The sequence below is a fragment of the Physeter macrocephalus genome, chromosome 10, assembly GCF_002837175.3.
Source record: "Physeter macrocephalus isolate SW-GA chromosome 10, ASM283717v5, whole genome shotgun sequence".
In the NCBI taxonomy this organism is placed as follows: domain Eukaryota; kingdom Metazoa; phylum Chordata; class Mammalia; order Artiodactyla; family Physeteridae; genus Physeter; species Physeter macrocephalus.
In genome coordinates, this window is record NC_041223.1 from 21,801,705 (window position 1) to 21,814,828 (window position 13,124).

Sequence of the window (13,124 nt, forward strand, 5' to 3'; positions counted from 1 at the left end):
TCTTGATTGCATCTTAGATGGTATTCTCTCAATTACCCTACAGTATAGCAGCTACAAGACCTGAAGATTCAATTTCTTAATATACGTTATATTCAATTTCCTCATATTTATTATATATGTCAATTTCCTAATACCTATATTATACATAAATACATTATACATTATTGTACATATACTATACATATTATATATAATATATACATACTTTTTCCATATCTCTATTATAGGACCAGATGTTCATCTATATTTTCTTATATTTTTTATACTTTTTTTTACATTTCATTATTTAATCTATCTGAAATTGTATGTGTGTACGTTTTGTGTGTGTTTTAAGGGAGGAATCTAGCTTTTTCTTTCTTTACCAAATAGTTATTCATTTGTTGTAGCACCTTTCAATCATTTAGTATGCCCTTGCTGATTTGAAATGCTATCTTTATTATTTACTAAATGTATATATATTCTAGGACCTGTTTCTGGGTTTGCTTTCTATTTTATTGATTTTTCTCTCTATTCTTGAGCCACACCACACTATTTTAGTTATTGCATTTTTATAATATGTTTTAACAGCACAAGTATGCTTGAATTATGTGTCATTTTCAAGATTTTTCTTCTGTTAAATGAAGAAAAAATTTTTAGCAATTTTAGAATGGAGTTATATAGTACTTATAAATTGTTTGGAGGAAGAAATAACCTCTTTAAGAATGGAGTCTTCTTGCCAGAATTTAGGATATTTTTCCATTTTTATTTGTCTTTTGAAAAAGTCCCTCAGGGGAAAGATATGCATCGTTTGGTCATGAAAAATTGTCACTTTATTATAGTATTAGATTTAGGTTGTTGGTATTTTATCTATGATAAGCAAAATTTTGGTTTTATTTTGAGGGGTATATTAAGTCTGAAAAATAATTTGAGAAGCTTTTCATTGTTCTGCACCTTTGGTACAATTTCTTGCTAAACGCTTGCCTGTTAATTTGCATTAGTTAATTATTATTTCTTGCTCCAGAAGTGGAGCTAGAAGCACATTCCTCCTCCTCTCTCTTCCTCAAGAATGTGGATGGTGGAGTCGTCTTTACACTTGCACGTAGAGAAAAGGGTAAAGCGTGAACATCCATTTGAGCTCTGGTGGGGTTAAGCCAGGGGTTCCCAGCCAAAGGGAGAAACCTCAGGTCATTATTTTCTCACCACTCGGTGATTATAGAGCAAGTAGTAGAGTCATCCCGATGGATTCTGCTCCAGGACAAGCCTGGAGTTTCTGTGAAGGGTCAGTGGGTGCATTGGCAGCACCTGGGCTGGGTGGACGTGTCTTAGCACATTCCCTGTCCCCGGCGACACAGCCCTGCGTGTCCTGCCAGAAGTGTGGCCAGAGTTCAGGGCCTGGAGTTCCCAAAGCAAAGATGACCCACCATGGGAAAACCAAACCAAACCCCAAATCTGATCATATAATCTTATTTCAAACCTAGCAGTGATGTATAAATCCAACGTGCTGCAATATAAGTGAGTTGAATCAGCCTTAGGTCTAAAGCCCCACAGGTGTCAACTCCTTTAGGTGTTGGTTTGGTGGCAAAAAGTAGGAAAGGTGTTATTTGCTAAAGAAGGGGGGTAGTAACAGGGCTCCAGATGAACTGTCCCAGAAAGTCCTTAAAAATATTCCATTCCTTGAGGTTTCTTCATTCTGAGAGTCAACTGGAGAAATAATTTCCTTTTAAATGGTGGTTTTTCTTCTTTCCTGCCTTTTTTTTTCAAAAAACAACATTTAATTTTCTGTTAATAGTATCAATTCTATAGTTACATAAAACTTTTTTTTTAAACATAGACCTTTCTCACTTCAGGTCAAAATATAACTTATTTGATGCTAGATGTAACACACAAACATCTCAGAAAAATAACAGTAACACTGTCACAGACATCTTTATCTGGTTTCTGACCTTAAAAGGGAATGCCTTTGGTATTTGAGATGACTATTTCTTCTCATGATATGAGATATTTTTATATTACTAATGGTATTATCAAAAATAAATGTTAAAATTTCACAAATGCCTTAGAGCAACTGTGGAGAGAATCATATGATTTTTTCTTTGTGCACTATTGAGACAATGTTTTTAACAAAAATCCTAATATTAAGCCCGCCTTGAATTTTTAGAATAAACCTTACTTTTGAAAAATGATTTCTATAGTGTTGGGTTTATGTTGCTGATATTTTAGCTAAAGCAAGTAAAAAAGTTTTTTTTTTTTTTTTGCATGTTGCCTTTGTTTTGAGAGTTTTATTAACTTTGAAAAACAATTTGGGAAGTGTTTCATCATTCTGTAATCTTGGACCAGGTTAATAAACATGAGAATTGTTACTTGAAAGTTTTCAAGAACTTGCTCATAAAATACTCTGGACCCAACTCCTTTTTTGGAGATAGTTAATTGAACATTAAAAAAAATGGCTTTCCACAGGGAGATCAGCTTGGTGCTTTGTGACCACCTAGAGGGGTAGGATTGGGAGGGTGGGAGGGAGATGCAAGCGGGAGGAGATATGAGGATATATGTTTATGTATAGCTGATTCACTTTGTTATACAGCAGAAACTAACACACCCTGTAAAGCAATTATACTTCAATAAAGATGTTAAAAAAAATGGCTTTCACGAATATCAGTCTATTACAGCTTTCTAATTCTTATTGAATCCATTATCCTTGAATTTCATTGAGTTCTAAGAATTTGTTGTCATAGAGCTATGACATATTTTTATAATTAAAAATTTGCTTACATCTGTGCTTGTATTGCCAAGTGGTTTGTGTTTCTCTCTTTTCAGTTAATATATCAGTAGTTTCATATTTTAATGCTATTTGTATAGATGAGATACTGCATTTATTAATCAATTTATTTATCAATTCCGCTGTTTTTTTTTCTTGCTGCCTTACTTAATTTCTGCTTTTATTTTTATTCGCTCCTTCCTTATATTTCTCTAAGATTTATTTTTAATGTGTTTTCTACTACTTATTTGGCATTAGTATTATTTAAAAATCATTATGGTCAAAGACTTTGTAAGTTAGCTTTTTTTTCAACAAAATTATTCTTTTTGGATTTATCAAAAAGATACATATTTTTAAAATAAAAAAATGGCAAGAACCAGGCTCAGTAAACCCATTTTTCAACAGGTAATAGAAACAAAATAAGAAAGGAAACACCAGTGCTGTTAGGGGTTTGAGATGCACCATGCAGGCATTAGGCTAGGGGTTGCTTGCTCTTTATTAAAGTTATAGTTTGCATCTAGGAAATATTTCACAAAATTAAATCATGAGATCCAAATACACTCAGGGTTTTAACTAAATCAATGCAATTATTACTAATATTGCCTGTTTGAGACAACTGTGACATTATTGCAATAGGGAACATCCATCTCGTTTCCTCCAGACTTATGCTTACATTCTTGAACCTCCTGTAAGGACTAAATAAATACATGAATGCTATGCTTCACATCTGCTCCTTTGACTTGCACATATTTCTCAACAAGAAACACAATAGGATTCTATTCTTCCTTGATTAATTGGAATTACAATTGCAAAAATTAAAATCCAATGAGCAATTTTAGTTTTAAAAATTAGAAGAGGTAAAAAAAAAAAGAAAAAAAGATGTTATTATCAATAATGAATTTGGAAAGAATTCTTTAAAACACAGTTGAGGGCAAGTTATTTTGGAAATAGCTGTATTTTATTCTTATATATATATTTCTGCATAAAAGGTGTTCGCTCTCTCTGGGGCAGGGAGGTGAAGGTGGATTCCACTGGTTTCTTTGAAGCTTCCTCTCCTGCATTACCAATGCCCGGGAGTAATGAGTCTTCATTGGTGGCTCCATCCTGCTCTTCCATTTAGACTTAGATCTCATTCCAATTTAGGCTTCTCTTTTTCTTCTTCCATACCTAGAAATACAGGCAAAGTTCTTTATTTGGACATCAGATTAAACTAGGAGCAGGTTTGCCAAAGCTGCTTTAAAAGAACTCTCATCTCTCCACATTTCTCCCCACCCACCCTGCATGCCCATCCCTTTTCTCCTTGCTAAGAAGAAAAGTCATTTACAACTTTCTCCAGAAACTTCCTCAGTGACCTCCCTCCCTACCCTTCCCCCCAAATCAGGACATAACTTCTCTGAGACACACCCAGCTCTTAAGGCCTCTGGGAGTGAGGGACTCAAGTTAGTTCTTGACTCGTTGAGTTTTCACAGAAATCCCAACCGGACTGCCTTGTAACCAGCTTCTAGCAACAGGAGGTGTGGAGCTGATGAGCTTCAAAGAGACCTCATTTATTTTTATTTTACTCCTGTCCCTTCCCAAGGCAAGGACTCTGGCTTTTCAAAAGCAAATCTTTTCTGTTTATTTGTTTTGTTTTGTTTTTAAGGCCCATAGAGAACTTATTAGCCACAAGAACTATTTATTTCCTGACCCACGAGTACTTAAACTCAAGTTCTCCCTCTGTTCTACCCAGGCGTGGTAGAACTATGTTTTTCTTCCTGAAAGACTCATACGTACCGGACTGGTAAGACCTTGCTTGTTGTCTGTAATGAATAGTTAGTGATATTTCATTTTCCCGGAGATGAAAATGTTTAAGTCATTCTCATAAATTAAAGTTAAATCTGGCAAATGCTCCCCACTTCTTTTTTCTTTTGCTTCTACTTAAACACCTTTCTCCTAACACCAAATTCTCAGAGCCTTTTTGCTGGAATAAAAGAACCCCAGAAACTGCGTTGCAGGTTTTGTTGGTATTCTCTTATAAGTTGCAAATTCTCTGAAGGTAGAGCCCTTAACTGTTTTGTTCCTGATTATATCCCAAGCACCTAACATGGTGTCTGTCTGAGAGTAGGAGTTCAATTAATCTTTATGGAATAAATTAATAAACGGTGAACATAGAGAAGGCCGAACTAGTGGGAAAGCAGTAGAATGAAACATGGAGAGTCGTCACGATAGGGCTTAGAGTAGGAGAGACACCCCCCGCGCCTTCCCCCAGCTCCCAGCTCCTTGCACCATGTTTGTGTGATTAGGGTGGTAGCAGCGGAGCGCGGGTAACATTCTCAGAACAGGTGTCCTTAGACAGTCTTTTAGGTTTGGTTTTCATGACTAAGGAACTGGCAGAGATCTATAACACTTTTTCCAAAGTACTTCTCAGAAATCATGTTAAGAAAAACTTCAGACTGAAGAGTAAGGACGTCTGAAGGGAGGAGGAATAGGGTTGAGGGGGAGAAGGCAGGAGATGGCTTAGTTGTTGGGTAACCAAGGCAAAGGCAGAAAAACACAACATAGATTCTGTTCAAACGGCACACATGACTTGGGTCCCAGCTCTGTCCCATGTTCCCTCTCCTGTGGAGAAGCTAATAACTGCTTGCTTTTCTTTTCAAAGTCTCTTTTCTCCTAAGTGTTCTCCTGCAGATGGGTTGAGTTGGCAGCAATAGTGGAATCTTAAAAAGCGGGGGTGGAGAACAGGGGGTGTTCATTGACCCAGACAGGGAAAATGGCTCCCCACCTACTTTAGTTTGGCAGCTTTGAGGTAGAGGGAAAAAATTAGACAGCTGTAAATAATATTTGGAAGAACCAGAGGTATAATTTCCACACAACTAGCAGAAAGAAACCTGTCACAAAGCTGAGGCAGGATGCTCTTTCAGAAACGCAGAGGAAGAGCTGATTGACCCTGAGAGAGTCAGTCACATGTAGTTCCCCCAGGCTGGGAGAGGGGCCTGGAGGGCAGCGCTGGAACCCTGGAGGCCTGCGTGGGCCTGTGTGGGACATGAGCTGGATGGAAGACTGGGGGAGAACAAAGGCAGAGGTTTCTGTCACATGGGCCTGGCTCAGACCTCCTCTCCCTTCTCCTCTTTTACCTGCTTCCTCCGCCCTCACCCCAACCTTTCACTTTTGGACACTTGCATTTCTCGTCGTATAAAATCTGACTTTAATAAAACTGGTCACCCCAGTCAAACACACTGGAATTAGAATAAATTTTTAGCTTAAGCACAGAATATTTCAGCAATTGTAGGCTGAACTGTGTCTCCCTCAAATTCATGTGCTGAAGTCCTGATGTCCAGGACCTCAGAATGTGAGAGAAGGCCAAGGGTGTGTCTGCACAACCGTTTGCTAAAGAGATGAGGCATGTGACTCATGGATCCAAGGAACCATCTCAGTAGAAGCCAGGAAGGATCTGTGGGAGACCTCTCATCTGATGACTTGGAACCCCACGAGTTACATGGGAGAATTCTGTACCAGCAGAAACACAGCCAGCCTGGACTGAAAGAGACAGAGACAGGATGAAATAAAGGAAGAATGAATCTGAAGGTGGTTCAGCAGCAGCTGGCTGCTCCTTGGCCCCCGAGGGCGGCCACCCAGTGCCAAGAGTGCAGGGCCACACCCCCCTTCCTGAGGAGTCCTGAGGGTATGGCATTCAGCCAAAGAGGATTATTCTCAAGGCTTAAACTCGAATGGAATTTGTCCTGCTGGCTTTCAAACTTGGTTGAGAACTGTGACCCTTTTCTTCCTATGATTCTTTTTTTTGGAAAGGGGAATGTATGTTCTATGCCTGTTCTACCACTGTATTTTGGAAGTAGATAAATTTCTGTTTGGTTTCACAGGTTCACAACTGGAGAGCAATTTCGCTTCAGGATGAGTCATGCCCCGGGTCTTACCCATACCTGACTTAGATGATATTTAAGATGAGATTTTGGACATAAAAGTTGATGCTGGAAATACTTTGGGGGTGGTTGGGAATGTACTTTGCATGAAGGAAGGACATGAATTTTGGGGGGCAGAGGTAGAATGTTATGGGCTGAATTGTGTCTCTTCAAACATAACCCCTCTTACCTCAGAATGTGATTGTATTTGGGGATAAGGTCTTTTCCAAGTTAAAATTAGGGTGAGCCCTAATCAGATATGGCTGATGTCTTTACAAAAAGGGGAAATTTGGAGATAGCCTCACGTATAGGGGAGAATGCCATGTAAACATGAAGACGGTCATCTACAAACCAAGGAGAGAGGCCTGGGACAGATCCCTCCCTCACAGTCCTCAGAAGCAACCAATCCTGCCAATCCCCCGATTTTGGACTTCAGGCCTCCAGAACTGTGGGACATTACATTTCTATTGTTTAAGCTATTTAGTGGTCCTTTGTTGTAGCTTCCCTGGCAAACCAATGTAACATCCACAAAGCCACCTCGAGTTACTTTCTTTTCTTTTCTTTTCTTTATTTTTTAAGAAAATATGTATTTATTTTGGCTGCGTTGGGTCTTCGTTGCTGCACGCGGGCTTTCTCTAGTTGTGGCGAGCGGGGGCTACTCTTTGTTGCGACGCGTGGGCTTCTCATTGCGGTGGCTTCTCTTGTTACAGAGCATGAGCTGTAGGTGTGTGGGCTTCAGTAGTTGCAGCATGTGGGCTCAGTAGTGGTGGCACGTGGGCTCTAGGGCTCACAGGCTCAGTAGCTGTGGCTCGTGGGCTCTAGATTGCAGGCTCGGTAGTTGCGGCTCACGGGCTTAGTTGCTCCACAGCATGTGGGATCTTCCCAGACCAGGGCTCGAACCCATGTCCCCTGCATTGGCAGGTGGATTCTTAACCACTGCGCCACCAGGGAAGTCCGAGTTACTTTCTTTTAAAAAGAGCAAATGCTTCATTGTTAATTTAGCCTATTTTAAGGGCTTTTTGTTCATAGTTCATGAAACTATGAACAGGCTGATCTGTTTTGTTATTTTATAAGCTAGATCCATGATCCTGAGTAAAATTTCTGAGCTCCCATGTGTCTGGGTTTCCAATGGTGACATTCTGATGGTTTAGTAGAAATAACAGAGGATTGAACATCAGTCAGAAGGTGTTGACTTTGCAACCACTTATTTTGGTGGGTCACTTACTGCTGGGCCTCAGCTGCCTCTTAGTAAAAAAAAAAATTGGCATAGATGGTTTCTAATCTAATTTTTGATTCTAAGAATCTGTAATAATGTGATTTTTATTTTGAAGTTGAAGCCAACATAACCAAATGAAGGAAGCTGAGCCATTAAAAATATGTAAAGATGGATCCAAGGAAGGGGGCTCAAATGTGGTATTCCTGCTCCTTGGGGGGTTTTATTTGGGGTGTAATAAATGTACTCGGGATAGTAATACTGTACTTGATTGTATTCAATTCCTTCTAATACACACACACACACATGCACACACAGAAACGACTGCTTTTAATCAACAGTTTCAAACTCAACTACCTACAGAACCAAGCCACTGTGAGGGAGCAAAAATGGCCTGGTGAGAACTAGGGAAAATTAAAGGGCCATCTAATGGGGGCAACTGACACTCATTTCTAATCCATTGTTGCCAGAAGAGGATAGTGGGCTTCGTGTTGCCAGATGTTAAAATACTTGATTAGCTGAGAAATCTGGCCTTTATGTGAAATCTCCCAATTTTTAAATGTTGGTTCAAAAACAAAATTCCTATGTAGGCCTAACAAAACTTTGTGGCAGGTAAAATTTGGAGGAGGCCATCAGTTTGCAATCACTCTCATAAACAAAAAAGATGCACTTGACACAAAACATCTGCCTCTGGGGAATTAAGTGGATGGTTCCATGTAGATAAAATTAATCTTTACATCTGAAATGAGTTACAAAATGTTAGTCAACCTTAACTCACGTTATTAAGAGAATGGCACAAATTAAATTGGACAGATCATTAAAAAAAACAACAAAAACCTTAGCTTCACTATTCATTTTTAACTTCCTGAATAACATAGATTGGACACATTAGCTTAAATTTAAATATGGCCTTTCTCCCAAGAAGCTGAGAAAAGTTTATATTTTGTTTTGAAAATATTTTTGTAAGTTAACTAAATATTTTTATAAGTTATCTAATAGAGAAAGATTACAATTCCCATTGAACATAGAAGAAAATTATTAAAAGATTAATTTCTGGTCCCCCAAGCTGTAGCCTGAATTGGTAAAAATATTTAACACTTTTTCTAATAGACCACTGTCTAAAATCAAGCCAGCTACTGAGAAAGGAAACCCTAAGATTACTCTGGGCCATTTAACATTGGCTAACACCTTGATGCATACAGTCCTAGAAGATCAATGTACAGAAGAAGTCCAATTCAATAACATGCAGTGACTGTGTTTTATTTGTCTAATTAGATCAACTTCCTGGCATAGTATTTGGCACAAAGTAGGGTGCTCAATGTTTGTGGATCAGAGATCATTTGCAGGTGATGTCTACAATGTTGTGACTGTATCGGAGGTGATACCCAGAGCTCTCTAAAATCCCCAAACCATCTTGCCTTTGGATGTATTCTCATGCAGGACTCAAATCACTACATATCTGTGCTGTCGTTTTTTCCACCTTCCCATTTTTATGTCATCTGACATACACTTTGGACAAGTTTTGTTTTGCACTGCTGGGGTAAGATTACGTGCCTTGCCAAGATGGAGGCTCTGCCATAAATAGAAATAAAAGGGAAATCAAATCATAGGTTAAGAGAGTTTTTGCAGCAATGAAGTATTACCCTTTACTGCCCGTCCCTCTTTGCCACCTTCAAGTCTTGAATATGACAGTCACTGCTTCATCACACTTGCCACAGGTATTCTGCGCTGCTGAGAGTTCTGGCAGAGTGGTGGCAAGCCCTCTTGGAGGCTGCTGCGACCACGAGAAGGATGATGTAAGAAGTGGAGATTTGGGTGATTTCTAATGAGACTGTTTGGTTACATTTAATAATTTGTCTGTTTCACCGGGGGGGGGGGTCCCTTTGGCTACGGCAGTGTTTTGTTAATCACAGTGAACTTCCTAAACGGTTTTTTTCTGCCAACACTACATTTCTCCCTATAAAATTTTATAGACATGCTTCTTTTGTCTTAGATTTGGATGTTTTACTAGCTAATATGACAAAGTGAGTAATAAACCTTTCAGGTAACTGCCAGCAGCTCAAATTAATATGGTAGTTATAAAAATGAAACTCTTCATAAGGGATCCTGTGCTACAGTGGAATTTTCCATCCGTCTCTGCACACACTCTTCTAGGCAGCAATTCTTCTGTTTTATGCTCTCCCAAACAATACTTACTTCTCTGTGTATCCCAGATATAGCTGTTCAGAACTTCTCCCAGCAGGTACAAAAAGTTCATTAAGATGGTTGTAGACCCAAAGAAGAGGATTCTGGCTCCTGGGCCAATGTGTTCCAGGAAAGGGTACACCCACATCCCCGTTACATGATGCACCCAACACACCCTGCAGTGGAATCCGAAAGGAGACAGAGACAGGAGTTACTCTCATGTCAGATTTTAAAGCTGCTGATATTACAAATACAGACCCCCTACTACAAACATTCTTCAGCAATGCCAGTCGCCGTTTGCTTCTGATACTCCGCCACATCCCAAGTGTCTGTCAGCTGATAAATGGATGAGCAGAATGTTGTATACACATACAATGGAATAATATTCAGCCATAAAGAGGAACGAAATTTTGATACATGCTACAACATGGATGAACCTTGAAAACTTAATACTAAGTGAAATAAGCCAGACACAGAAGGACAAATATTATATGACTCCATTTATATAAGATAATAGAATACCTAGAATACTTCATAGAGATGAAATGTATAATAGAGGTTACCAGGGCCTGGGGGGAGTGGGGAATAGGGAATGGTTATATATGGTACAGAGCTTAAGTTGGGGATAATGATAATATTTTGGGTATAGACAGTGATGATGCTTATATAACAATGTGAATGGATTCAATGACACTCAATTGTACCCTTATAAATGCTTAAAATGATAAATATTATGTTGTGTTATGCATATTTACCACAATAAAACATTTCCATGGGGTGGAAATTAGGAAAAGAGTATCTAAAAATTTCCTTGGTGGAGGGAGTCAGTAATGAAAGAAAGATTGAGAAACACTGAGGGTAGAGGCACTCATTAAGCCCATCCAGATCACCTTGACTAATTGTCCAAACTAAAAGATTTTTACCCAAAGAGGAAGCCAAGCTAGTCACAATTAAAACCAAAAAAACAAAAAAACTGAAGCATTTGTGAGAATCAACAGAAGTTAAGTTGAACTACCCTAAAGGATTCTGATGCATCATATTTTGTTTGTCCGTATGTTACAGACAGTTTTATTTTCCTAATCTTGTCCTAATCTTGTCTTGTAAGGAGGTGTTGTGCACCCATCAAAGGGCTTATTAATTTCTATGGAGATAATATGCAATATACCCAAAATGTAATATCATAGAGCTGTAATTGATTTTGCAAACTAACGTATAAAATTATAATCTGACTCACTGTAAACTGTTTCCTCAATTAGGCAAATTAGGAGTAGTTCTAATTATGAATGCTAGTTATATTTTTATACTTGTTCCTGGCTTTCTACTTTTGTTCTACTTGAACGAAACTTTCCTTTGCAGCTTTTGGTAACGTCTCTGATGCCAGGCCGCTACTCCTCAGAAGTTGTTTGCAATACCCTTTTGGTCTGTATGGAATCATCTTATAATACTGAATAGATATAACAACCATAGCCACATCCCATCTATCTGTAGGGGACTCCTAAATTCATATCTCCAGCCTTGGCCTAGCCTGATCTCCAGACTTCCATACTCAATTGTCCACTGCGCCTCTCCCCTTGGAGGATGCATCTCCAAGCTAATGTTTCCATGATGTACTCACCATTCCTGCATCCTAAATCCTGCATATTTGCCCCCTCCCTCTGTCATCCAAAAGCAAACATATGTCTCCCACATCCTTCCCTTATCAAATCAACGACTACTACCTTACTCCAGCAATTGCTTGGGCCAGAAAATATAGGGTCATTTTTGACATTTTTTTCTCAAAATCCACATCCAATCAATCCATCCTTAGATCCTATTGGCTCTACTTTCCAAATATACCCCAAATATCTACTTCTCACCATTGCCACCACTGCCGTCTGGGCTCAAGCCATCATCACCTCTCACCGGCACCACTGCAATCTCTTCTTGACTCAGTTTTCTCCTTGCTACAGTTTATGCTATAGCCCATTCTCATTGGAGCATCCAGGCTGATCTGAATTAAAGTCAGGTCTTGCCACTACTTTGCTCAAAGTAGCTTTTCTCTCTCACTTGAGTATAAGCAAGAGTCCCTAGATGGTTCTTCAAGGCCCTGCCTAAGCAGGCTGGGCACTTTTCTGACTTTTCTTCTACTAATCTCCCCCTCACTCACTCCACTCCGGCCACAGTGACTTCCTGCTATTCCTTGAGCACACAAAGTATGCTGTATTTGTTCCTGTGCCCAGAACATTACTTCTTACTCCCATCTCCCCCAGTTTTCCCAGGGCTCTCTTGTGTCTTTTAGGTTTTCCTCTATGTCCTTTGTCAGCAAACCTTTTCTGTAAAGAACCAGATAGTAAATATTCTCAGTTTTGCAGGCCTTACTGTCTCTGTCACAACTCTCAGCTCTGCCATTGCAGTGTAAAAGCAGCTGTAGACTGTATGTAAACAAATGAGTATGGTCGTGTTCCAATAAAACTTTATTTATAGACATTGAAATTTGAATTTCATATAATTTTCACGTCTTGAAATATTCATCTTCTTTTGATTTTTTTCCAATCATTAAATAATGTAAAAACCATTCTTAGCTGGGTCATAAAAGAACAAAAAAAGAAAAACAGACGGTGGGTGGGCTGGATATGGCCCACTGGCTGTAGTTTGCTGCTCCCTAATTTAAGTAGTTCTTTGTATAATGGCCAACAGGCACATGAAGAGGTGCTCGACATCACTAATCATCAGGGAAATGCAAGTCAAAACCACAATGAGATATCATCTCATACTTGTCAGAATGGCTATCCTCAAAAAGACAAGAAATGATAAGTGTTGGTGAAGATGTAACGAAAAGGGAACCGTAATATACGTTGGTGGGAATGTAAGTTGGTGCAGCCACTATGGAAAACAGTATGGCAGTTCCGCAAGATATTAAAAATAGAACTACAATATGATACAGCAATTCCACTCCTGGAATTATACCTGAAAAAAATGAAAACACTAATTCATAAAGATATATTCACTCCAATGTCCATAGTGGCATTATTTGCAGTAGCCAAGATATGAAAACTATCTTAAGTGTTCATCAACAGATGAATGGATAAAGATATGATATATATACACAATGAAAAAT

The 13,124-nt window shown here is 38.9% G+C and overlaps 1 protein-coding gene across 1 annotated transcript in view; it reads right to left on the reverse strand.

The window, feature by feature from the left end:
- Positions 1 to 3,212: 3,212 nt before the first annotated feature.
- AIG1 (androgen induced 1) overlaps positions 3,213 to 13,124 on the reverse strand; it is a 233,637-nt gene continuing 223,725 nt past the window's right edge. The window contains 2 exon segments of the mRNA XM_007114298.3: positions 3,213 to 3,901; positions 10,040 to 10,203. Coding sequence (XP_007114360.2) covers positions 3,864 to 3,901; positions 10,040 to 10,203 — 202 coding nt within the window. The 3' untranslated portion in view covers positions 3,213 to 3,863.